Source organism: Dromiciops gliroides, chromosome 5 (genome assembly GCF_019393635.1).
Source record: "Dromiciops gliroides isolate mDroGli1 chromosome 5, mDroGli1.pri, whole genome shotgun sequence".
Classification (NCBI taxonomy): Eukaryota; Metazoa; Chordata; class Mammalia; order Microbiotheria; family Microbiotheriidae; genus Dromiciops; species Dromiciops gliroides.
Window position 1 is genome coordinate 94,049,395 of NC_057865.1, and position 25,554 is coordinate 94,074,948.

At 42.7% G+C, this 25,554-nt stretch overlaps 1 protein-coding gene across 2 annotated transcripts; it reads left to right on the top strand.

The window, feature by feature from the left end:
* Nucleotides 1-193: 193 nt before the first annotated feature.
* LOC122729283 (neoverrucotoxin subunit beta-like) lies at nt 194-21,582 on the top strand. 2 transcript variants are annotated; one of them, XM_043968056.1, is made up of 5 exons: nt 194-438; nt 5,520-5,641; nt 5,802-6,009; nt 8,388-10,430; nt 20,496-21,582. In XM_043968056.1, exons 4-5 carry the CDS (start codon nt 8,501-8,503, stop codon nt 21,440-21,442), a joined length of 2,877 nt encoding a protein of 958 aa, XP_043823991.1. In that variant the 5' UTR covers nt 194-438; nt 5,520-5,641; nt 5,802-6,009; nt 8,388-8,500; the 3' UTR covers nt 21,443-21,582. The 2 variants fall into 2 exon arrangements, with proteins under 2 accessions (XP_043823991.1, XP_043823990.1); XM_043968055.1 differs by lacking the exon at nt 5,802-6,009.
* Nucleotides 21,583-25,554: the final 3,972 nt, after the last annotated feature.

Sequence of the window (25,554 nt, forward strand, 5' to 3'; positions counted from 1 at the left end):
CGCATCCAAATTAGCAAGTATGAAAATGGCAGGTACCCAGGTAGGTACCTAGAGAGACAGAGAGTGAGCAAAGGTCTAGTCAATTGACAGTTTTAATAATGAAGAGTTGGTTACATGTTAATCCAGATGAGTGTTTTGTGCCCAATAAAAATCTCTTTCTCCTGGTTCCTCAGCTCAGGGAGCCTATTGGCTCAAAAGGGCTCAGCAGGCAGGAGCACTCCCAGTCAAGTGATTTTGGATTTCTCTTTTTCCTAATCTCCCCATTTTCAGACAACTTTCAGTTTCCAGTACTTCCCTTGCTTCTCAGTCTGCCTTCTCTTGCTGCACACAGACCCAGACTGCAGGCACAGCCCACACCATCCAGGACCCCAACTGTGTGAGAAGGAGGAGGGAGGAGGCTCTTCAATCTGGTAAAGCCACAGTGTCTGGATTGGCCAGGTAAGGGGTTGGTGGCATCTCGGTGGGAGGGTGGGCTCCCTGCTCTATCCAGGCAGCAGAATTGCCCTTCTCAGATAGTCTGTTTTGTTTTTCTGCTTCCTTCAAACCTTAGCATTGGCTCCTGCTGTGTCTGGGTGAAGTATGTGTATGATGGCTGAGTCACCACTCCCTCCAGGAGCCCCAGGGTTGGCTCCTAGAGGACAACGATATCTGGGGTGAATAATTGTCCTTTCCCACTTTCCCACATTTGTGAGTGAGGCCTGTCCTTGAGGGGAGGTGGGTAAGAGAAGATGAAACCTGCACTTGATCAGCAGATCTGAAGGAAGGAACCAACCAATCTCCTGTCTAACTCCTACATAGAGTCAGGTCAGGGTTGTTACTGAGTTAAGGTTTGGGTCCCTAGTAAAGGAACCGGGACCCATAGACAAAGGCATGACCCCAAAAGGGGAGCCAGTCTCACCCTTGTCATGGGTGACTAGGATTGTGGATAACTACATTCCCACACCAAAATTTAGATAAAGTAGAAATCCATTTACTGCAATAGAGCAACTCACCAGGAGGGGAGCTCTAAGCCTCACCCTTCTGGAAGTGTAGAAACTGCCTACTTTTTATAGGGCAGAGTAAACAAACAAACAAACAAACAAAAATCATGCAAAGGGTCTTTCCCACTTCTTGGGCCCCTTCCCCCTCTTGGGATAACTCAGTGGAATATTTTGTGTAAGGAATATCATGATGTCTCAGAGGGTCTGTCCTAGGGCTGGGTAATGTCTTAGAGCAGATATCAAGGTGCTTCCGAGGCTCTAATCACATGCTTGTTCCCCCAGAAGTATGCATAATCCAGCTCTTCCTTACTAGGTGAGAGAGTCCTTTCATGCTATAGAACTGAGAACAAAAACAGTCAGGCCAGTCAGCCCAGCACAGTTCTTTCTCAATGCCAATCTGCTACTTCTGATTCTGTCCCCCCACCTCACCATTAATCAGAGAAGGTGGTGTCCCAAGTGTTGTAGTTGAAAGGCAAGCCTCAGTATCCCTAAAATGGCCCCCTTTCATTTCCCTGCCCAAAGTACCTTTTCTGAACATCAAAATCTCCATTATACATTAATTTATTTGGGTAAGCATTACTCTGTCCAGGTGTCCCTTGGCTACAAACTTTTCCTACAGGAAAATAGATTTAGCTTTCCCTCAAGCAAAAGAAGAAAGTCAGCCCAGGCTCTGCTTCCTTTCTCTAACCTTCCTGGTGGGTGCCTTGGCCATTTCTCTCCATCGCCCCCTTCCCACCCCACATACATGCAAACATTGGACTGTACTTTTCAAAGTCTCTCCAAGCAAAAAGTCTTCTCTGAGGAAGGCTAGGTAAATCCTCCCCTAGGATGAGAATTATCCTCAAATTAACTGTTCCCAGTCATTCACACTTCAGTGTGAATTATTTTATCAGACACTGACCTTGATAGCTAAAGCTTTTATTAACAGTTTATTTTGTACATGGCAGAAGGGTCTGTGGGAGCCAAGTATCACTAGTTCCCCAGTACCAATTGCTAAAATTTCAGGAAAGCCCTACGAATCCAGGGTTGGATTTCCTGTTTTATTGCTTGTATAGATTTTTTAAAAGTCATGGAGAAAATATTATTAATGAGGATTAAACTTAGAAGTGTACCAAAGGCACATTTCCCCCCCCCTGGAAAGCAGATTGTTAAACATTTAACCAACACACTCCTGGTGCCTAGGGATTTGAAAGTAGGGCCTGAGGAAATCATAGTTTTGCTGGAGGAACAAGAATTTTTTAAATTAAAGTTAAACAAATTAGAAGTGGAGATAGATAGTTGTACTATACTAGTGGGGGATATTAATCTTCCCCTTTCAGAACTAGATAAATCTAACCAAAATAAATAAAGAATTGCTAAATGGTCAAAGGATATGAACAGTCAGTTTTTCAATTTATAGTCATATGAAAAAATGCTCTAAGTCATTACTGATTAGAAAAATGCAAATTAAAACAACCTTGAGATATCATTTTATACACATTAGATTGGCCAAACTCATGGAAGGGAAAAATGACAAATGTTGGAGAGGCTGTGGAAAAATTGGGACACTGATTCATTGTTGGTGGAATTGTAAACTGATCTAACCATTTTGGAGAGCAATCTGGAATTATGCCCAAAAAGTTATTGGTCCCAGCAATACCACCACTGTGTCTATTTCCAAAGATAATGAAGGAAAAAGGAAAAGAATCTATATGACCTAAAATTATTATAGCAGCTCTTTTTGTTGGCAATGAACAGGAAATTGCAGGGATGCCCATCAAGAGGAAAATGGCTGAACAAGTTGTAGGATGTGATTATGATGGAGTGCTACTATGCAATAAGAAATTATGAGCTCAATTATCTCAGAAAAATATGGAAAGATTTGCATGAAATAATGAAGAGCAAAATGAGAACCAGGAGAACATTATATACAGCAACAACAATATTGTTTTCTGAACAACTTTGAACAAATAAGTCATAACTCTTAGAAATATCCAAATTACCCAGAAAGGATTTATGAAGAAAAATGTTATTTGCTTACAGAGAAACAATTGAGAAAGAGAAGTGTGTAGAGAATAACTTTATACACAGACACACAAACTCACACTTATTTCAATCTAATAGTAACCATCTCTGGGGAAGGGGACTGGGGAAAGGAAGAAAAAAGGAAAAGGAAAAAATCCAGAAATTTCCATGGCAATGTTATTATATACTTATAAGGAATAGCAAGTTGTTCATAATGTATTTGGAGTTTAATGTGCAACCATCTTTTTTGTTATAATATATTGTGGAAATGCTTGTTTTATTCCATAAATTAAAATTTTTAAACAAAAGAAATTTACTCCCAAAAAAAGAAAGAAAGGAGAAGTCTGAAGTCTGGACAAACAGAAAAAGATTTTCATCATGGAAAGTTCTCTGCATGTGGGGGAACATTAGGGAACTGGGTGTTCCCAACAGTGCCCTGGAGAAAAGGGGGGAGAAAAAGGAGGCAATGGAGCATCAAAGGCAGACCCAGCTCCTTCACATTTTGTTGAACTCTGCACTGAGCCAGGGAATAGTAGCCAACCATGGCTGCCCTGATACTCACAGAGATTACCTAAATTATAGGGGAGGGGAATGTCATGGAGCTGGAAGGGCCTGCAGAAGCAGCTCTGTGGGCCTGGGTGGCCCCATTTCTCCAACCTAAGAAGTGAGTGTGTGGGAAGAGAGGAGAGAAGGAGAGGAGAAGAATGGTTAGGACTACATCCAGGAAGGTCAGGGAGAGACTGGGCTGGCTCTCCTCTCCTTACACTGACCTTGGAAGGCTCCTTTGTTAATCTCCCTCCTCTCTCTTGCTGTGGGGACAATGTTTAGGTCTTCTCTCTGGGAATTCTGTGACTACACAGTGTCATCTCCCCAGCATTGTTACTGTCCTAGTAAAACTGGCACCTGAGCAATTGACCTTTGCTACCCCCAACCTCCTACTTCTCTACTTACTTCCATGAACTTTGGCAGGAAAAACATCTCTTCTTCCCCATGAAGTCTACCAGGGACTGTACAGAGGAGTGTTAAAGGGAGCATAGAACTAAAACTTGGTCCTTTTCTGCTGGGCCATACCCAAAAGCTGGGACCAAATTGGTGCTGACACAGGCCAGTCATAGAAAGTGAGAAAAGAGTGTGTGTGGGAGGGAATGATGGGTCACATAGATCCAGTTCACCAAACATATCTCTGACTTCCACTGGGGAATCAGCCATCAAGGGAATTCCTCTTTATGGGGTCAGGCAGATTTCTCCATCTGAGCCACCTAGAAATCGACAAAGGACAGTCCTTATCAAGTGCTTTTAACTGCTTTAATGGCCCTGCCAAAGCAGGCCTGTGAGCTCCCCAAGCCCAGAGAACTCTACAGCCAAGAGCAGCTCCTGCTGGACTCCCAGTAGGCCACACCCTCATTAATTCTTGCTCTGCTGACTCACTAGGTTGTTTCTCAGTCCTTCAAGTTGGGGAAGCCTGTCCCCTTCAGACTTCCCAGGGGAGGAAATGGCCCCTTGGAGTGGTAGGAGGAGGGCAACAGGGGAAGGTGTCTCATCAGCTGCACTTGCCCCCATCCTCATTTTCTCTGCCATTCTCTGCCCTTCTGGCCTCCATCTCTGCTGGCTTCAATCCATTCCCCAGTAGCATCTCTGAGACAGAGGCCATGCTTCTCCCTGGGACTTACTGATCCCTGTCCCCATCAGCAGTTCCCTGCAGGGCTGTTACTAAATCAAGAAGCTGCCCCTCTGTCTTAAAGGTCCAGTCATTATGAACCAAAAGCACACTTCAATGTGCCTCTAATTGCTGAATGCTCAAAGAGAATTTATTTTCATTTTCCTTATGCTGATGATCAGCTTTTCACAAACCACCAGTAGGAGCCAAGGAAGCTCTGATCTGCCAATACTGTGACTCTCTCTGCAAGCTTCCCATAGACTGGGGTCTTCATGCTTCAGGCACCAAACCATGGCCAGGGTTTAAGGCTGATTCCACCAAAGATAAACTCCTTATCCTCTTAAAGTTAACCCAAGCAGCCTTTCTATGCCCCCTCACACTAGAAGAAGCCAGGTGGTGCAGTGGCTAGAGGGCAGATCCTGGAGTCAGGAAGACCTGAATTCTAATTCAGCCTCACACAATATCTAGCTGTGTGACTCCAGACAAGTCATTTCCCTTCTGTTTGCCTCAGTTTCCTTAACTGTCAGTTAGGGATAATAACAGCACCTACCTCCTAGGGTTGTTGTGAGGACTAAATGAGATATTTGTAAGGCGCTTTGCAAACCTTATAGAGGTACATAACTACTTATCCCCTCCCTGCCCTCTGCCAATCAATTCTCTCTAAGCGGAGCCCCTCACTCCATGGTGTCTGCTTCCTCTGTGGGCTCCATACAAGTATGATATCTTTGCATCCCAGAAAAGACACCAAGTTTCTGCAGGATCCCTCACTAACAGAGAATGGGAGAGCTGGTCACTGAGGATTGGGGCATTTATGGCTGGAGCCTGCTAGAAAGTGAGTTCTCTGATAACTGCCTTAGACCTCCATTTTCTTTCATTAGGGAAATGTCAGAGACAGAACTTCCAACCAGCCTGACCTTGAAGACAATGGAGATCCCAGCTCTTGGTCGACCCTTACACCTGGGGACACTGTATGACTGTCGCTCAGATACTTTCATCCCTGGTAATTACTCTCCTATATTCAAAGCCTTTATCTACATGTCAACAGAGGGCAGTGCTAGGAAAGAGATTTTCTGGGTGAAAAATAATCAGTGTAAGATAGTCAGATTCAGAGAAAGTCCCAGTGATTAGAGGGTCTCACCTTCTTTTTTTCTCCCCATTAGAACACACCCAGAGCACTTTGTTCTGATATTATCTGATGGCGAATTCCAGCCAGGAATGGTGAGGGATGTTTGAGGAGGGCAGGGTAAGGGTCTCATTCACCCTTGAAGAGAGGAGGTCAAAAAGAGAAGCAATCTTCCCAAGATCTAACAAAAAGAAGACTGAGCTATTAAAAAACACCTTTATTCATAGATGGGGTCAGAGTCTTTGGTAAGTCAAACAGAATGTTGGGAGGATGGGAGGGCAGACTGTCAAACACACACACAGAGACACACAAAATCATGATGCTGGTTAACCAATCTGGTTAAAACAGTTTTGAAAGGCAATGAAGGAGATAGGAAGGCCTTGTGGTTCAGAATCAGAGATTGTGGGGAAGGTGGAAGGGCAGGCAATCCAAACATTTTCCCTTGATAAGGGTGAAGGTTGCAGGTTATTTGACTATAGGCTGGCTTTTGATCTTTAACAGCATCTACAAGGGAAGTAACTGGTGGTGCAGTGCACGGAGCTTTGGGCTTAGAGTCAGGAAGATCTGAGTTCTAATTCAGTCTCAAACACTTCCTAGTTGTGTGACTCTGGTCTAGTCACTTAACTTCTGATGGCCTAACAAAAGGATCCCCTAGATCTCCTAGAGAATGAAATGTCAAATCTCTCCAGCATGTTTGCCAAGAAAACCCCATGCACAGCTACGGTCCATGGGGTTGAGTGTCAGACACAAATCATCAACAAAAAGAAGATCTAAAAGTGCCACTTAATTCTATCACAGTTACTACCCTCCTGAGTCACATCCCAGTATGCAGATAATTGGTACAGAGAATGGACCTGGATGCAATGGACATGACATCAGGAAGACTTGAGTCTAAAGACATCCTCAGGCACACCCTAGCTGTGAGACATTAGACAAGTCATTTCACCCTGTTTGCCTTAGTTCCCTCACCTACAATATGGGGATCACAATAATAGCTCCTCCCAGAGTTGTTTTGAAGATCAAATGAAATAATATTTGCAAAATATTGTGCAAATATTTTTATTTATCCTGTTTAATTTCATTTCTTGCTCTTACATTTATAAACATTGATTTTAAAAGAATTTTGGGGGCAGCTAGGTGGCGCAGTGGATAAAGCACCGGCCCTGGATTCAGGAGGACCTGAGTTCAAATCCAGCCTCAGACACTTGACACTTACTAGCCGTGTGACTCAGAGCAAGTCACTTAACCCCCACTGCCCTGCAAAAACAAAGCAAAACAAAACAAACAACAAAAAAAGAATTTTAACATGTTTTAAAATTTTGATTTCCAAATTCCTTCCTTCTTCCCCTCCCTCCTCATTTAAAAGACAAGAAATTTTATATATATTATATACACAGTTGTGCAAAACATACTTTCCTATTAGTCATATTGAAAAGGAAAAAACAGACTGAAAAATAGAAAGACAATAAAAATAAAAGAATTCATTGCATTCAGACTCCATCCATACTTTCTCTGGAGGTGGATCGCCATGAGTCCTTCAGAATCCTCTTATATCATTGAGCCATTCACAGGGGATCCTTATACAGTATTGCTGTTACAGTGAGAAAAGTTCCCCAGGTACTGCTCACTTCTCTTTGCATCAGTTCACTTAAGTCTTTTCATGTTTTATTGAGAGTATTCTACCCATCATTTCTTATAGCACAATAGTATTCCATCAAATCATATATTATAACTTGCTCAGCCAGTCCCCGATACTTTGCAAATATTAAACTGCTATAGAAATGCTAGAGAGTGATATTATTATTGCTGGCAACATAGGATGTCTCAAAACAAGGGGCTATTCCAAGACCACCCAGAAGGACCCTGCTTCTTCAGAGGCATAAATACTCCTTTTCTGCCTCAGAGAAAGTTCCAAAGATTGCATCCTCAGCTCACACTGCCAAACCTGCTATGTACATGGCCCATTCCTCCTACTGTCACCAGTCAGTGACCTCACCCTGGGACACCTCCTGCTCTCTATCTAGGGCAGGGAATGTTGTGGACTGCTCCTGGAGTCAGAGGACAAGTGCTCTGTGTTGGCATGGACTAGATGTGTGTTCTCCAAAAAACCAACCATCATTTCTCTTGGTCTCAGTTTGTTTCTCTTCAAAACAGGGCTAACATCCATAGCACTATTTACCACATAGGAGTGTTGGGAGGAAAGTGCTTTCTAGGTCAACATGGGCTTTTATAGGATGCAGTCCCCAGGCTGGGAGGAGGAGAAGCTGCTCCACCTGTGGAAGGAACAGGGGCTTGGAGTAGGGAAATGTAGACTGGGACACAAGTGGGAGGAAGAATGAGGATCAAGACCCAGGGGTTCAGAGTAGGAAGAGGATTTTCATGAGTTCCCCCTAGAAGTCATAGAAGGCTCCGTAGCGGAAGGGAGTGTCCTAGAGAAATTTATTCCATGTCAGGAGTGGGATGTTCTCCACCTCTGGTATCTGTGCCTCTTGCCCTGCTCACCCTCCTTTAGATGTTACCACCCAGGCCCAGCTGTCCCTGCTGGAGCCATCACATTCAAGTGACAGAGAACTGTCCCTCTGCCATCTGCCATTTACTGCCTAAGTTCTCTCTCCCACTGTAGGTATCACTTTGTGGGACAGGGAGACCCTCAAGAAAGATGTGACAACAGAAGAACAATACAAGACTGACTTTGACATCATCACCTCTGACTCTATTCATGACAAGACCAATGTCATGAATGTCTCTGGGGAGCTGAAAGCAAGTGTCCTGGGGGGGCTGGTTAAAATAGGAGGCTCAGCCAAATATTTGTGTGACACCAAGACATCCCAACAGCAAGCCCAGGTCACTCTCAAGTACAGTATCACTACGCAGTATTCCCAGCTAACAATGAACCACCTGGGCTATCAGAACATCTCTTACCCTGAAGTATTTGATAAAGGAACAGCCACCCACGTGGTCACAGCAGTGCTCTATGGGGCCCAGGCTTTCTTTGTGTTTGATCAGAAAGTTTCCAGTCATGAAAATGTCAGGGATATAAAAGGAAGATTGAAGGCTACAGTAGAGAAGATTCCTAAAATGGCAGGAAAAGTAGGCGGAGAGATGAAAATGGCAGACAGTACAAAAACATCAAGCAAGGAGTTCAGGTGTAAGTTTTATGGGGATTTTGTCCTTGAGACCAATCCAGTGACTTATGAAGAAGCAGTAAAAGTCTATGCATCCCTTCCTAAGCTGCTTAGGGGCCAAGGGGTGCCCCTCCAGGTCTGGCTGTACCCTCTGGAGGAACTGAGCCCCAAGGCTGCCAAGTTGGTTCGAGGGATCAGCATTAGCTTGGTATGTGATGCCCAGGACATTCTGGAGAAGTTATCTGAGTGTGACAAGAGGTGTAATGACATGCTGGAGGCACCAGGCCTCTCAGTCTTTTCTGTAACTAAGGAAAAGATTAGGCTATTCCAAGAGCTAAATAAGCAGCATAGACATATTTTACAGAATAATATAGCCAAAGTCTTACCCAGGATCCGGGCAGGTAGAGCAGAAGAAGATGAGCTAACCAGGGTTTTAACTAGGGAAAGCCAGTCCCCATTCAGCTCTAGGAGGCTCTCAGAATTCCTAGATCAGAAGCTCCAGGAGATGAAGGTGGTAAATTCCTACCTCACCATCCTGAAGCAGGTTCGAGTCACAGCTGACCAGAGTGAGTTGAACAGTGTGGTACTAGGTTCTCCTCAGAGATTTGTTCTGGTGTTCGCACTCACCTCCTTGCAGGAAGAACCCTACTTAGCAGACTGGAAACAGTGGCTTCAGAATCCAGCATCGTTCAATCATAACTGGGAGCAAAGGACATACTCCTCGTGGGTGGAGGACACAGAGACAAGGAGAAAAGCAATACGATTGGCAGAATCCTTCTCAATGTTTGCCAAGGTCAATCATTCATCTGAGAAGACTCAATTCATCGTGGCCTCTATCCCAGACCAGGAGAACAAGGGGGTTTCCATTTACCTCTATGAAAAGGGACTGCAGGTCAGCACCAACTTTGAGCTTCCAGCCAAACCTTCCCCTCCTGAGATTTGTAAGGTCACACATGACTGTGTAGAGCTCGCACTAACCACAGCATCTGGGAAGGAGGAAAGGACCACAGGCTCTCAGGTAGAATACAAGCTTGTGGGGAAAGAGGACTGGACCCCCATTCCTGTGTCTGAAAAGCCAGAAATATTCAAAGTGAATGGCCTCAAGCCTTGCACAGAGTATCAGTTCAGGCTGGCTGAGGTGTGTGAGCAAGGGCTCAGTGAGATGAGTGATGTGAGCCCTGCTGTGAGGACACTTTCCCCAACCAGCCCTCCTGGGAAGCCAGAAGCTCTTGTGGTGGGACCACAGTCTGTAACTCTGTACTGGCAAGGTCCAAGTGTTGTTGGAGCAGGAGTCAAGATCAAGGAATATAGAATAGAGTACAGAGAGGAGACTGAGGCTGTGGGTGAGGAGGGAGAAGGAGAATGGCTTGAATACAGAACATCAAATAACCAGAAGTACTGTGACATTGAGGGACTGACCCCTCAGACTGTGTACAGGTTCCGAGTTTCTGCTGTGTGTGATGGTGGCTGGACCAGTGAGAGCAGTGACAGGAGTGACCCCGTGAGGACCCTCTCTACTACAAAGGAAGCCACAGTCTCTGGTAAGGGGCTTTTGGCCACTAGAATCCTTAAGGATGTTTCTTGTTACTAGAATATTTGAAGTGTTTGTTGGGCTTGGTCAGGAGACTCATTGAGTTTCACTATCCCCTCAATGAAATTACAGAGGGTCAGACTCTGAGAGACTTCTCTGCAGTTTGTTGTAAGAGTCCATTTAGTGAGGGAGGGGGTTGATCAAGGCAGCTCTGATCAATGAAATTCTACTCTTCCCCCTCCCAGAATAATGTCAGGTAGATTAACTATCTACTAATTGAAATAATTAAGCTAAGTGTCTGAAATTCTTACCATGGAAAATCACACACAGTTGACAAGAATTTCCCACATTTTTCTGAGCTATGGTTTTTATTCCAGGTATAAAAAGTGGCCATTGGCACATATTTATTTTTTCCAATGAAAGGTAGCTTAGATTGCTTGACTTGAGAATTTCAAGATGCTCTTTAGCACCATAAAATAAAATAAAAAATCCCAGAGTTGGAAAGAATCATAGAGCATCAGCTTTTCTGACTCCTGGTTGCTTAATATGTCATCTCCACAACATCTCCTTGGAGAGCCTGAGAGGTCTTTCTCTTCTCCACATATAGGGACAGCTCTTTGGAGCAACAGGAATAGTTCTGCACAGAACTCAAAGCCCCCACACAGAGTTTTCCTAGATGCAGCTAGCTGTTGCAATGCATAGAGAGCTGGCCCTGGAGGTGAAAAGGCTTACTATTGGGTCCAGCTTCAGACCCTTCCTATCTGTGTGACCCTGAACAAGTTTCTTAACTTCCATCTGCCTCAGTTCCTTCATGTGTAAAATGGAGCTCATAACAGTAGCTGTCTTCCAGAGGATACAAGGAGATAATATCCATGAAGCACTTTGTGAACCTTAATTAGTCTTTTCTGTCACTAAAAGGTGTAGTCAGGGCAGCTAGGTGACACAATGGATAATGGACTAGACCTGGATTCAAGAGGACCTGAGTTCAAATCTGGCCTCAGACACTTGACACTTACTAGCTGTGTGACCCTAGGCAAGTCACTTAACCCTCATTGCCTTGGAAAAAAAAAGGTGTAGTCAGGTTTCATCCTAACAGGACAGCAGCAATTTCTGATGTAGTAGCTGGTGCTAGTCACGTTTTCAGTTGAGGCCTTCATAGGATCATGGGAGCTGGAAGTACCTTTAGGGTCCACAATCCTCCCAGAAGAATGAATCCCCTTTATAACATCTCTGCCAACTCTAGCCAGCTCCAGTGATGGTGAGCTCACTGTTTCCCAGCCCATTCCATGCTGGGGGCAGCTTAGATTGTTAGGATCTTCTTCTTTTTTAAATTCAGCTGAAATATTTCCTCTTTGTAACTGATACCTGTTGGTACCAGCCTTGCTCTCTGGGGCCAAGCAGGAGGACTGAGGCCTTTTCTTTATGACATCCCTTCTTATACCTGATGACAGTGATCATGACTTCCCTAAGTCTTCTTTCCTCAATTCTAAACATCCCTATTCCTTCAACTCTTTATTCTGAGCCATCATGTCCACGCCTTGCACCTTCCTCATCGTCCTCCTCAGCATGAGCTCTAGGCTCATCCTCGAACAGAAGGAGATGAGAGCTGAAGCCAGAGGATCCAGAGTTAAATCCTGACTCTCTTTTGGGCAAGTCACTTAACCACCTAGTGACTTAGTTTGCTCATTTGCCAAATGAAGGAATGGGATCATATAACCTTGAAGATTACTCTTCTCTCCAAAACCTATGATCCAAACTTATGAAAATGAGCTGCCTACATTGGAAGATGATGTTGTACATGGGTTGTGACTAGTTTTAGGTACAGTCACTTCCCATGAAAATAAACAGTGTACTCCTACTGCTGCTTTTTCAAAACAACCATAAAAGTTCATGGATACCAGGGTAAAGACACCTAAACTATAGGGATGTGTTGTAAGTACACAAGGGATTTTGCCTTTCATCATATAGGAGTTAAAGCCAGGTCCTTCTGATTTGATAATAGCCTGCTGCTATTTATCCTACACTGTCATCCTTTTAAAGCACCAGGCCTTAGGAAATACCTCATGTTATTAGAGATGCTATATGATGTGGGCCCCAAAATGTCCAATCTTCAATAAAAGCAACTGAGGCAGGGCTCTGAGTCAATAATCATTTATTTATTTAATTTTTTTGCAGGGCAATGAGGGTTAAGTGACTTGCCCAGGGTCACACAGCTAGTAAGTGTCAAGTGTCTGAGGTTGGATTTGAACTCAGGTCCTCCTGAATCCAGGGCCAGTGCTTTATCCACTGTGCCACCTGGCTGCCCCATATCATTTATTTATTAAGGGAACCTGGACCTATTTAATGAATAAGACCTCAGATCTTCCTCACAATCTCCTTTCTCCAGGGCCTAAGTTTTATAGTGTTTGGCAAGATGATACAGATGATGCAGAGTAGAATACAGGATCTCACTCACTGACAGACACATGCCTTGACCTTCCAGGAGAATCTAAACTTCAGCCCAGGGCCCATGAGGGCCAGTAGAAAGCATCCCAAGGGTCACTTGTTGGCTAAGTGATAGTGACCAATGTTGGGCAACAGGAAGGAATACTCAAGAAGGAAGGGATGGAGGGAGGAAGAGAAGCTGAGGAACTTTGCATATGATTAGGCCATCTCAGCCACTCAGATCAGTTACTCATCAGGCAAATAAAAGGGGGTGAAGGTCCTCTAGTTAGCTTCCTGTGATTGAGCAAGTCAACTTTTAATAGGCTTTTCTAGGGCCTAATATGACAAAGGATCTGTATAAGCTTATCTAATTAGGCCTAATATAAGATATGCAAAATATGTACTACTCTTAGTTAACTAGACTGACTAAATGTATATTATTAGGCAAGTATATCAGATATAGTCCCTCACCCTATGGAATCATACTCAGCTGAACAATATTTATAGGAATAAAAATTAATCATTGGACACACTGGCCCAGAATTAACCCCTTGGGTAAGAAGCCTAGGCCACTATGAATCTATTTAAGCAGCCTAAGATTGCATGAGTGTTTTCAGCTGCCACATCACCGTGATACTTCATTCAGGCCCATGGTGGGCAGCCCAAAAAACCTACATTATGAAAGGTTTTCTAGCCTTAATTGTTTTCTCCTATAATTGCACTGGGTAGAATTCTCCCTGGGGGCAGAGACATTTTTTTTTCTTTGTATCTCCTTTAAGCCTGGTCCTTAATTAATGAACAGGCAATTGAATTTTTTCAGACTTTTTTTCCCTCCCTCAGCAAAGAAGCTTTAAGTATTCCCCTTGCTATGATTGTGGAAAAATACCAGTCTAATCAGCAATTAATTATAAGCTTCTCTTTGGGGAAGTTGCTTTGCCAAATTCTTACCTCATTCGTTTGCATTAATTCTCATTATTTTCAGTTTCTAAGGAGGCTCTTTTCTGACTTTGTTTCTGAATTCCCATAAACTCCTAGAAAACTTGAAGTGGAAGGGACCTTAAAGGTCAACTCTTCCAACCTTCTCAACTGACAGATGAGGACACTGAGGCCCAGAGAGGTCCAAGGTTTGTGCTTTTTTAAATATTGGGGGGCTAGGTGTTTCTGTCTAAATTATTGGGGAGCTGTGCTGGGGTTTCTAAAATGTTGCTACTTATAAATTAATGGCTATTGCACCCATTTAGGGAGCAAGCATTTATTAAAGTATATTAAATACAAGAAGAGCATTGACCACATGACAGTTGACCCAAGCCGAAACCCCCCAGCACCATATTTCTAAGAGAGAGAGCACATGGCCTCAAGGCCTACATTACCTAATGAGGAGAGTGCTCACCAACTGACCATGGGCCCAGACTTAAAGTGAGTTCCAAGATGGTGCTGGCCAGGAGCCTCCTCTGTGCTTGACTTGTATCCAGTCTTGATAGAGATGTGTCCCTACACACTGATCAAAGCTTAATTGGCTAGCATCATTCAATTCCATTAGATGACTTGACCTGAGGGTGGTCCATATTAAAATGAGCTCTAGCATGCCTGATGACATCAGAGTCTAGTGGCCCACCCCCTGAGGGCAAAGGGGCTTTCAGATAGGGGTGGCTTCACTGGCCTAGACACAAGGGTCTATCTCCATGGTACCTTTGGGCTGACTCTGAAAGAGATTAGCCAGAGTTCCTGAAATAAACCTTCAAGTGGGAGTGGGCCCCCCCCCCAAACAAAGCCATTATTAATAATTATTTTCTCACAGGTTAGAGAAATGAAAAGTGTCAGGTAAGATTTGAACCCAGGTCTTCTGATGCCAAACCCAGTACTCTTTCAGCTGCATCAAAGAGTTATGCTTGGGACCTGCAGTCCTCTATTCACTGCCTGACAAAATAGAGACCTTGTAGTCTCAAAGAAAGTCAGTTTATGACATGACCATTCCTTAATACCTCCCAACCCCAACTCACAGTCTTTTGTTTCCAATTCTCATCAATCATGTTGTGCAGGTGACAGGGAAAGGAGAGCCGGGGCATGAGCAGAAGGTGGGTGGGAAGGAACTGGAGACTCAGATTTTGGGAAGACATAAAAGAGACCCTCAGTTGACTCAGTGGTATTCTTTGGCCAGAATTCTGGGGACAAAAGGGGTGACAGGGTTCCCTGAAGAGAGTGCCCCCCTCAAGCTTCAATGTGCTTTCCTGTCACCACTCCCCACTGGCCCTGTTGGAAATCATGAGACTTGAGAGAAATAAAAATGAGCTTCTCATTAGAAAAAGTTGTTAACCTTTCATATTAGGGCAGAATAAGTTTGCTTATACCCATCCCAAGGCCCATTGTTGAGAGCTAAGAGCTTGTCTTTTGCTAGTGAAGGAAACCTACCCAAAGTTAAACTTTTCTTACTCTGTACTGGTGGCTAAACACCCCATCTCTGTAGTGGGTCCAAGAGGGAATGAGGTAAGGAAGAAAAGACCACTGAAGTCACATAAGCTTTGAGGTAGTAGTACTGGCCTTTCATCAACCCCTAAAGGCTTGACGCCCATATGATTCTCTGCTTCTTTTCCCTATCACCAGTGTCCCAAAACTCTTAGTGCCATCTTAAATGATTAAAACTGAAGACAGCACAAATATTTCTAGAACACTTTACACGTTATGATTGGCTGGAGCCCTACTACCCCTGCCTCAATGACCCCATGCCTTCACCTAGGCCCTAGGTTGCCATATTGTTTTTGCTGCTGTTGCTGTTTGGTCATTTCAGTTATGTCCATCTCTTCATAACTCTATTTGGGGTTTTCTTGGCAAAGATACTGGAGTGGTTTGCCATTCCCTTCTCTAGCTCATTTTACAGATGAGAAAAGTGAGGCAAACACTTAGTAAGTCTCCAAGGTTATATTTCAACTCAGCAAGATAAGTCTTAAGTATCTACTAGGTTCCCAATGAAGCAGCTGGTAGCTCAGTGGATAGAGCAGTGGGCTTGTAGTCAGGGAGACCTGAGTTCAAATCCAGCTTCAGACACTGTAACCTTGGGCAGGTCCCTTAACCTCTGTTTGCATGGCAAAAGGATCCTGTGGACAATGCAATGGCAAACTACTCCAATGTCCTTGCCAGGAAAACCCCAAGCACAAGTATGGCCATGCCATCACAAAGAGTCAGACATGAATGAACAACAACATGTATAACACTGTGCTAGGAGCTAGGTGATATACAGAGCAAGACTGAAGCAATTCCTGCTTGCAATGAACTTCTATTCTACTGGGGAAAGCTTTCATTCTAAGGAAGGAATTGGCTCCTGAATTGGAGTGAAGGTGTGGTAGTTCCTTCTAACATAGCTTCCTGGCTTTGGTACAAGGAAATCCCATTACAGAAGTGCTCTGCTTTGAGATGGGGGGACGCTGCAAAGAAACAGGATATTGATTGATGGAAAAAAAGTGCTATCTGCTGCTTTTGCTTTCAGATCTATATGCTGGGATGTTTGAACACTGTCACAGGTAGAGGGGGATGAGAATCATGGGATTGGAATACCCCCCACACATACACCTGCAAAAGGTCAGCTAATAAACGAGATAGGGAATTTCATATTCAGGATCCCAAGTGCTAAAATGTTTTTTGGGCCTAGGTGGACACATGTATAGAATCCTAACTGGGGAGACAGAGGCCTGAAGAGGGCTCCTCACCGGCAACATTTAGAAACTCATTCCTGAGTTTCAGGAATTTTTGGTTTTGTTTTTAATGAAGAAGTCATGTGATCAAGGTGCCCTACCTGTTTCTTTTCCTTCATGTGGTAGTAAATGTCCTTCCCAGTGAGTGATTATGTGGTAACACAAATGTCTAAACTAGGAATGAAATAGTAAATGCAACCTCAAGATGTATTTGTTCAAAAAATGATTTGTGAAAAGTGAGTCCCATATAGCCAACTGAAGCCCAGGATGGCTGGAGATAGGAGTGTGGTGATGTAATGCTGCAAATCTGCATCTGAACTGAGGCAGCCTGAAGGTTCCAAAAATGACTTCCCAGTTTCACTTTTTTCTATAAGAAAAGTCCCTTCTCTGATCTTTACTAGAGATGGCAAACTTGGGGGCGGGGCAGAATTCTGGGATGGTGATAGATGAGGACCAAGGTGTTATTTCACTAAATCACTTTCCAGGTCTGGGTCTTGGAATCTATGAGCACAGGAATTGGTTGAGGGGATGAACCTATGGAACTGAAAGATTCCCTGATTTATTCAGGATTGGCTGACAAGGGAACCATAAGGAAAGTGATCTGTCATGCAGGGTGATGTGGACTATCTAGGCCAAGATGGGCACTCATGCATGAAGGTATTGGAAAAGATGGAGAAACCTTCTTGACTGGTGTTATATGCAATAGCAAAAACTCATAGACAACCCTTAAAGGATATTTACCAATTGTCTGTTGAGTGATAGGAAAATGGCCTTGGGGTATTTTCCTAAGTAAAGAATCAAATATTTACAAAGGGTATCACATTTGTTTGTGTGTTTTTTCTGGTATTTTACATGTGAAATGCTAACTCAGAATCTAGACAAGTTGGGGAATGAACTTTCTTTTTTATATTTTAGTGAATTTTTCATGTTGCTAAATATTTTCAAATTACATTTTTAATCTTTTTAAAATTTCATTTTTAACATTTTGAGTTCCAAATTCTCTTCCTCCCTGAATTCATGACCCTATTCTTTGAGAACACAAGCAATATAATACCTTTTATACATCTGAAGTCATGTATATCATATACCCATATTAGACATGTTGCAAAAAGAGAAAGCAGAAAATATATACTTCTATAAACACTCTGAATTCACTAGCTTTCTATCTAGAGTGGATAACATTTTTCATCATAAATCCTTCAGAATTCTTATGGATCATTGTATTGATAAGTGTAGCTATCTTTCACAATTGATCATCATTACAATATTATTATAATTGTGCATGGCATTATCATGCTTCTACTCATTTCACTAGGCATCAATTCATACAAATCTTCCCGCTTATTTTCTGAAACCATTCCCCTCATCATTTTTTATAGAGCGAGAGTATTCCATCACAATAAAATAGGACAACTCATTCAGCCATTCCCCAATTGGTGGATATCCTCTCAATTTCCAATTCTTTGCCACCAAAAAAGAGCCGCTATAGATCATCTCTTACAACTAGATCCTTTTCCTTCTTCTTTTATCTGTTTGAGATATGAACTTAGTAGCTGTATTGCTAGGTCAAAGGACATGTAGAGTTTTATAGCCCTTTGGGCATAATTCCAAAGTGTTCTACAGAACTGTAGAGCCAGTTTACAGCTCCACCAATATTACATTAGTGTCCCTACTTTTCCACATCTCCTCCAGCATTTGTCATTTCCTTTTTATGTCTTATTAGCTAGTCTGATACATATGCTATAGCACATTAGTGTTGTTTCAATTTACATTTTTCTATTAGTGCTTTAGAGAACTTTTATATGATTATGGATAGCTTTGATTTCTTCCTTGGAAAATTGCCTGTTCTCCTTTCACTATCAATTAGGAAATGGCTTTTATTTTTTATAAATTTGAATCAGTTTGATAAATATCTATGAAATGAGAATATTATCAGAGAACTTTGGTGTAAAAAAGATTTTCATTTTCTTGCCTTCCTTCTAATTTGGGGTATATTTGGTTTTATTAGTGTAAAACCTTTTTAATTTCATGTAATAAAGATTATTAATTTTTCCCTCATGATCTTTTCTATCACTTGAACTCCTCCCTTATCCATAGATGTGATACATAATTTTCTCCAGGCTTCATCAAACTGCTTATGATATAACACTTTATATCTAAATCATGTATTCATTTTAATCTTATCTTGGTATTAGGAATGAGACATTGTTCTATCCCTGGTTTCTGTCAGAGTGCTTTCCAGTTTTCCCAGCAGTTTTGTCAAATAGTGAGATCTTGCCCCCAAAGCTTGGATCTTTGGTTTAACAAACTCTAGATTACTATGGTCAATCACTTCTGTATACTTTGTACCTAAGCTGGGAATGTACTTTCAATACACAAAGATCTTTAAAAGAGGATAAAAGCCTTACTTGTCAATAAGGCCACATAGAAGTGTGTGTATCTTTGTGTAAATTCTACAGTAATCAATACTGAATAATTTACATTCCCCAGTGACTAAAGATAGCACCCTCAAGTACAAATTTCTATGAAGCCAAAATCATATCCACATAATCCTTATTTTGTTTTTGGATTTTTTGGTGAGGCAATTGGGGTTAAGTGACTTTCCCAGGGTTACACAGCTAGTAAGTGTCAAGTGTCTGAGGCTGCAACTGAACTCAGGTCCTCCTGACTGCAGGGCTGGTGCTCTAACCACTGCACCACCTAGATGCTCCTCCACATCATCTTTAGAAGAAGAGGTGTCAAGCTGCAGAGGCCAGACATAATGAAAGCATCCATTAAAGTTTCGTTCATCCTCTCACATATTTTCAGTTTATTTTAATGATGAAAGCAAAAGGAATTAAGAAACAATGAAATCTACCTAAGAAGACAGGATTGTAGCCAGTTAATATGGCCATGAGTCTTCCCAGAGAGTATTGATAGAAGGAAGGCTTTGGGTTTTTTTTTCTTCAAGCAAAAATCAAAGGTTTTCTGATGGAGGAGATTATAGTTTTATCTTTGAAGATTCTAAATATAAATATTAATTTATATTTTATAGGGGAGGGAGGAATAAACCTATATCACACAAAGATGCAACATGAAGGAAAATGCCTCAATTATTAATATAATTATGTATAACATGGCTATGTATGAGCAATGTTTATTAATATCCAATATCTTGGGGAGAGTCACAGGTCTTTTCCTTTTCTCAGTTCCTCATTTTTCAAAGCTCACTTGTCTTAAACAGCATTACTGACAATGAGATTGCATTAACTCTCATTGGTCAGACCCCACCCAACATGACAAGGAATTTAGTCAAGACTGGTGAACCCCCTTGTGTTCTGCTCAAGCTTGAACAGAGACAGATTTTTTTGTGTGTAGATAGCCCAAGGCTGCCAGAGGTCTGAGTAGAAATTATTTCTCTGTCCAAGGGTCACTCTCAGGCCCTCTTTGCTTGAAAGGGTAAATAAACTGTGAGGCCTGCCATCATGTTTGTCTTTGGTGTAAGAGAGATGGGCAAATGACCTCCTTTTTTTATTGACATGCTGGCCTTCTTAACAAAATGATTAAATTACCTAGGATTTCTGTCTCTCAAAACTTTTTAATTGTCATAGATGTGTGACTGTGTGCAAGCATTCATGTGGATTCCAACAAGAAATAATAATTCATTCAAATAATTCCCTAAAGGAAGGATGACATTCACAGTTATATAATTCTAAAACTTTTCATCTCCTATCCCCATCCCCCAGTAGACATTTGGTGGTGGTAGACTTCCTTCTCCTGACAAAGATCTATGAATCTCATTAAGAACATAGAAAGCTGGTCATACTCAAATCTTTTCCAGATTGATTGGACCTGTCTCAGCTTGTGCTCCATGGGTATAGCATGGAAGAGACTCAGGGGCACCTCCATGTCATGATGGGATTTCTGAGCAGGGCTTTATTACATAAGTCAGTCATTCATGATTCTTTCTTACTTGTTTCCTACAGTTCCAGACAATGGGGAGCCAGAACTCAGAATTGTCCTTGTGGGGAAAACAGGGGCTGGGAAAAGTGCAACAGGAAACACCCTCCTGGGCAAGAGAGAGTTTGAGTCCAGGTGTTCAGCAATGTCAATCACCAAGGTCTGCAAGAAAGCCAGGACCACATGGAATGGGAGGAACATTGCTGTTGTCGACACTCCAGGCATTTTTGACACTGACACCAAAGAGGAAAAAAATTTGAAGGAAATAGCTCGTTTCATGACAGTGTCCTCTCCAGGACCACATGCTCTACTCCTGGTGCTGCAAGTGGGTCGTTTCACCAAGGAGGAGAAGGAAGCTGTTGAAAGGCTTTATACTATTCTAGGAACTGAAGCAGTGAAGTTTTTGATTATTGTATTCACTAGGAAAGACGACCTAGGAGATGAAAGTATAAGGGATCACTTAGGAACCATTAAGGACTTATATTTCAGGGAGTTATTGGAGAAGTGTGAACACAGATGCTGTGCATTTGACAATAAAGCTCATGGAGACCAGAGAGATGCTCAGGTTTCAGAGCTGATGGACATCATTTATAAAATGGTGGAAGAAAATGGGGGCACCCATTACAACAACAATGTATATGAATGTGTGGAAGCATTCCTTCAGAAGGAGACAGAGAATCGTCAGCAACAGTACTGGAAGGAGTTTGAAAGGAAGAGGGAAGAAATCACAAAAAAATGGGAAAAGGAAAGAGAACAGCTTGAGAAGAAAAAAGAAGAGTTTAGTAAGCAAAAGGAAGAATATGAGAAGAGACAGCAGGAGAATGAATTTAGGAAAAGGAAAGAGATTGAAGAAGAGGAAGAGAAGTTGAAAAGAAATTGTCAGAGGGCCAGGGAGGAAGTTGAGAATGATGAGGCTTTCTTTTGGAAATATCTGAAGTGGATTTGGGATGAATTCAAGAAATTGTGGTGGTGACCCAACTGGGTGAAGAAATCTATTTAATCTGGGCAGTAAATGAACCTAACATACATCAGAATTGTCTCAAAGACCTCAATCTCATTAGAATTGGCTCAAGGAAGGAATAACATACATACTCAATTGGGTAGAGTAATGTATTTAACCCTGGAGGAAAATAGGAGGGGAAAGGGATAAAGAGAGAGGGGCAAAAGAAGGAAGGGCATATTGGGGGTTGGGACAGACAGAAGAAAATCCCTTTTGAAGACGGATAGGATAAAAGAAGATGGATAATAGAATAAATATCATGGGGAAGGGAATAAGATGGATGGAGAACGGTTAACAATAAGAATCATGAAAAAGAGAAAAGGGGGAAAATTGTAAAAAAATTATTTATAGCAACTCTTTGCTAAGAATTGAGAATCAAAGGAATGTCCATCAATTGAGGAATGACAGAAGAAGCTGTGGTATATGATTGTGGTGGAATGGTCTTGTGCTATAGGAAATGACAAACAGGATGATCCCAGAAAAACCTGGAAAGACTCATAAACTGATGTATATAGTGAAGTGAGCAGAGCTGGGAGGACATTGTGCGTAGTAACAGCAGTATTGTTCAATGAGCAATTGTGAATGACTTAACTACTCTCAGCAATGCAATGAACCAAGACAATCCCAAGGGACTGATGATGAAGCTTGCTATCCACCCCCATAGAAAGAACTGATAAAAAGAGCACTTGTGGATTGTACATATATAACCTGGTTGTGGTCTTGAGGGGGGGGGGAAGAAAGGGAGGGAGGAAGGGAGAAAAATTTGGAACTCTAAATCATATGAAAATGAATGTTGAAAACTGCAATTACATATAACTGGAAAAAAATTAATGTTTGTTGCTAAAAAAAAAAAAGTGGTGTGAGAACTAAAATTCTAGCTGTGATGTCTAAAATCTAATTAGTGGTCACCTTAAATTCAAAGCTTAACAAGAGTTTAGCCTTTTAAGTATTTATTAAAGTACATTAGAAGTTAGTAAAGAGAGAAAGAGAGGTAAAAAGCCTTTATCCTAGCTGTGTCTAAGAGAGCCAGAATCTGTCCTCCCGCCAAGCCCAAGTCCACAACTGAAAAATATCACACTTCACCACTCCTTGTCCCCGAAGCCCCCTATCAAACCGGAGGCAGTGCCATCCTCACACACAGCTCCAAGCTAATTGGGTGGTAACACTGATTGACAGGACCCACAGGTGGCAGACATCACTTACTGACAACAATCTGACCTTCGAAACCCCAGAAAAGGTCATTACCGGATGATAAATCACATGCTTTCTTTTCAGGCCAGAGCTCACAATGTCCCTCCCAGCAGGGGGTGCCATTCCAATTCTCACATGGGCTAAAGACATTTTTTCTTAAATATCCTCCTGGTTACAAGAATAATTTCCACTTTGGGCTGCATTCATAGAGATGGGCAGTCACTGAAGAATGCAGAGCCAAGGGGCAGGAAGTCTTCATACACCATTGATTCCTGACCATCACTTTTCTTGTTTGTTTTGTTTTGGTTTTGTGAGGCAATTGGGGTTAAGGGACTTGCCCAGGGTCACACAGCTAGTAAGTGTCAAGTGTCTGAGGCTGGATATGAACTCAGGTCTTCCTGAATCCAGGGCTGGTGCTCTATCCACTGCACCACCTAGTTGCCCCAACCATCACTTTTCTAACCAGATCCCAAGTCTCCTGCAGGAATATTCTGTCATTAACCCAACCCCAACCAAGTATTGTGAGGGGGAAAAGGAAACAAAATAAAAGGCTTGAGAATTTAAGGTTTGCTAGAAGGAGTAGAAAGATGAAAAATAAGCTATTCAGTTGTTGGTGGTTTTTTTTGTTCAATAGAAATTTGGAAAAGTTTCAATTATAAGGTGCTACTTATTTTTAAGGCATCCTTTACCAATCTGGAGTCTCTGTTAATTTAGGAATATAAAAATGTATTGTGCTTATACCAGTTTGTTCCCCAAACAATTGTTTGATATATTTGTAGATATGAAGGCCAGAAAAATGGTAGAAAAATGTAGGAAACTAAATAACTTGCCTTGTCCCCATTAGACAAAAAAAAGTGGGGGAGCCTCCTATTTTCCTCTGCTCTTTTCCTTTTCTTCACCACCCACTAAAATTTTTAATGTTTTTCTCCCCTAACCTCCACATATAAAATAAAAAGGATTATCTAATGCATGGATGAAAGTCAAGAACAGTGTTTATAATTTTATTTTGTCACACACACACTCTCCCCTGGCTCCATTCAACAAAGGTGAATGGCTCCTTTTTGCCTCCAGGATCCAGCATACACGCCTCCCTTGGGTTGTTCAAGCCTTTGGTAGCAGGGCCCCTTGCTGCCTTCCCAGGACTCTTCCACCACACTCCCCTCCATGAATCAGCCGTCCAGTGTCCCTGCCCTTCTTCCTGTACCTCACTCTTTGCCTCGCCATCCTCCATATCTGGAATTCTCTCCTTGCCCCTTCAGCTTCCAGGCTTCCCTGGCTTCCTCCAGATTCCTCAAAAGGGACTCCAACCCCACCTCTGGTGAGAAGCCTTTCCCCACTGCCCTCACTGCCAGTGCCCTCCCTCAGTCAAGGATTCTCTCCACTTTGTCCTGGATGGGTCTGGTGGGCACAAAGGTGTTTGCCTGTTGCCCCCCCCCCCCACTTTTAGACTGTGAGTGCCTGAGAGCAGGGACTCTTCTGCCTTCCCTTACATCCCCAGTGCTTAGCACGGTGCCTGGCACACAGTAGGCTCTTAATAAATGTTTCCTGCTTTGATTCTTTTGTCCTGTGGCTTCACTTTCATAAGGGGGCCTCAGTCCAGTTGTACCTGATTAGATCATAGTGACTGTCTTGTCATCTCCTTCTCTAACAGCTGATCACAGGAGGCAAATCATGGTCACTTTAGGTGGAGGTAAAAATAGGAAGCACAGTCATTTCATTACCTCAACCCCCAACAACATGATAACATAACATTAGAAAGGCTCCATCTACTTTGGAAGGGAAATCAAATATGACGAACTCTGGATAAGAGACCCTGCAGTTTTGTCCAAAAGGATGTTCACAATGTCACAGTTGTAAAAGTATGTGGTCACATGCCCTGCTCTCCTGTCCTCAAACCAGAAATGTCTTCTCATTCTTATAAGCCCTGCCAGCTGAAATATTCCCCCAGAACTTTTCCCTTTTGTCCTTTGAATGACTGTCCTGTTCTCTAGATCCTAGTTTCTTTCTTTTTTTTTTTTAGTGAGGCAATTGGGGTTAAGTAACTTGCCCAGGGTCGCAAAGCTAGTAAGTGTTAAGTGTCTGAGGCCGGATTTGAACTCAGGTCCTCCTGAATCCAGGGGCAGTGCTCTATCCACTGCGCCACCTAGCTTCCCCTAGATCCTAGTTTCTTAAACTTTGAGTGGCAACCCCATATGGGGTCACAACTCAATGGGGGATTGGTAAAAAAAAAAAAACTTGACAACAGTAAAAGATTATACATACCAATTTTATACAGTTATATACAAAGGTCACAGAAAATTTTCTCAGGTAAAAAGGGGTCACCAGGGGAAAAAGTTTAAGAATCCCTGTTCTAGATAAGGACTTCAGAGTGGGGTTTTCACCTACAGTGGACATTTCAAAGAGCTGTTGGGGGGGGGACAGAAGGGGGAGCCAGGCTAGGAGTGGAGTCCAGACCTGCAATTGCACCCACACTGATATAGCCCCAGGCAGGCTGCACCAGAGAGACTTACCCCCTAGCCTCCAAATAAGCTGCCGGCAGTGTCTTCTGGAACTAATCTCACAGTCTGCTGAGAGGGCTGAACAGCTGCTGGCTGGGGGGAGTCTATGACCATGTATGCAGGAGCTGAGGGGGGATTTGTATGTCCTACCCCAGCAGGGAACCAGGAAGAAACTGAGTGGTGGCAGCCCAGGTAGGGGAGGGGTGCAGGCCTGTTGGAGCTAGCAACCACAGCACATAAAGTTTTGCTGCCTGGTTGGTTGGCAAGGTGGCTTGGGGTTATCTATGGAATAGAGAAAGGGCCAGGCAAATGAAGAAACTGTCCCTCATTAAATCATAACACCTGGGTCCCCCTGAGGCTTGGGCAATAGATCCTGGAAACAGGAACCCACACTAA

Coding starts and splice junctions, on each gene's coding strand:
- LOC122729283 (XM_043968055.1), top strand. CDS start 5,524: ATGTCAGAGACAGAACTTCCAACCAGCCTGACCTTGAAGACAATGGAG. Junction 5,642..8,387: donor CTCAGATACTTTCATCCCTG/GTAATTACTCTC, acceptor CTCCCACTGTAG/GTATCACTTTGTGGGACAGG. Junction 10,431..20,495: donor AAAGGAAGCCACAGTCTCTG/GTAAGGGGCTTT, acceptor TGTTTCCTACAG/TTCCAGACAATGGGGAGCCA.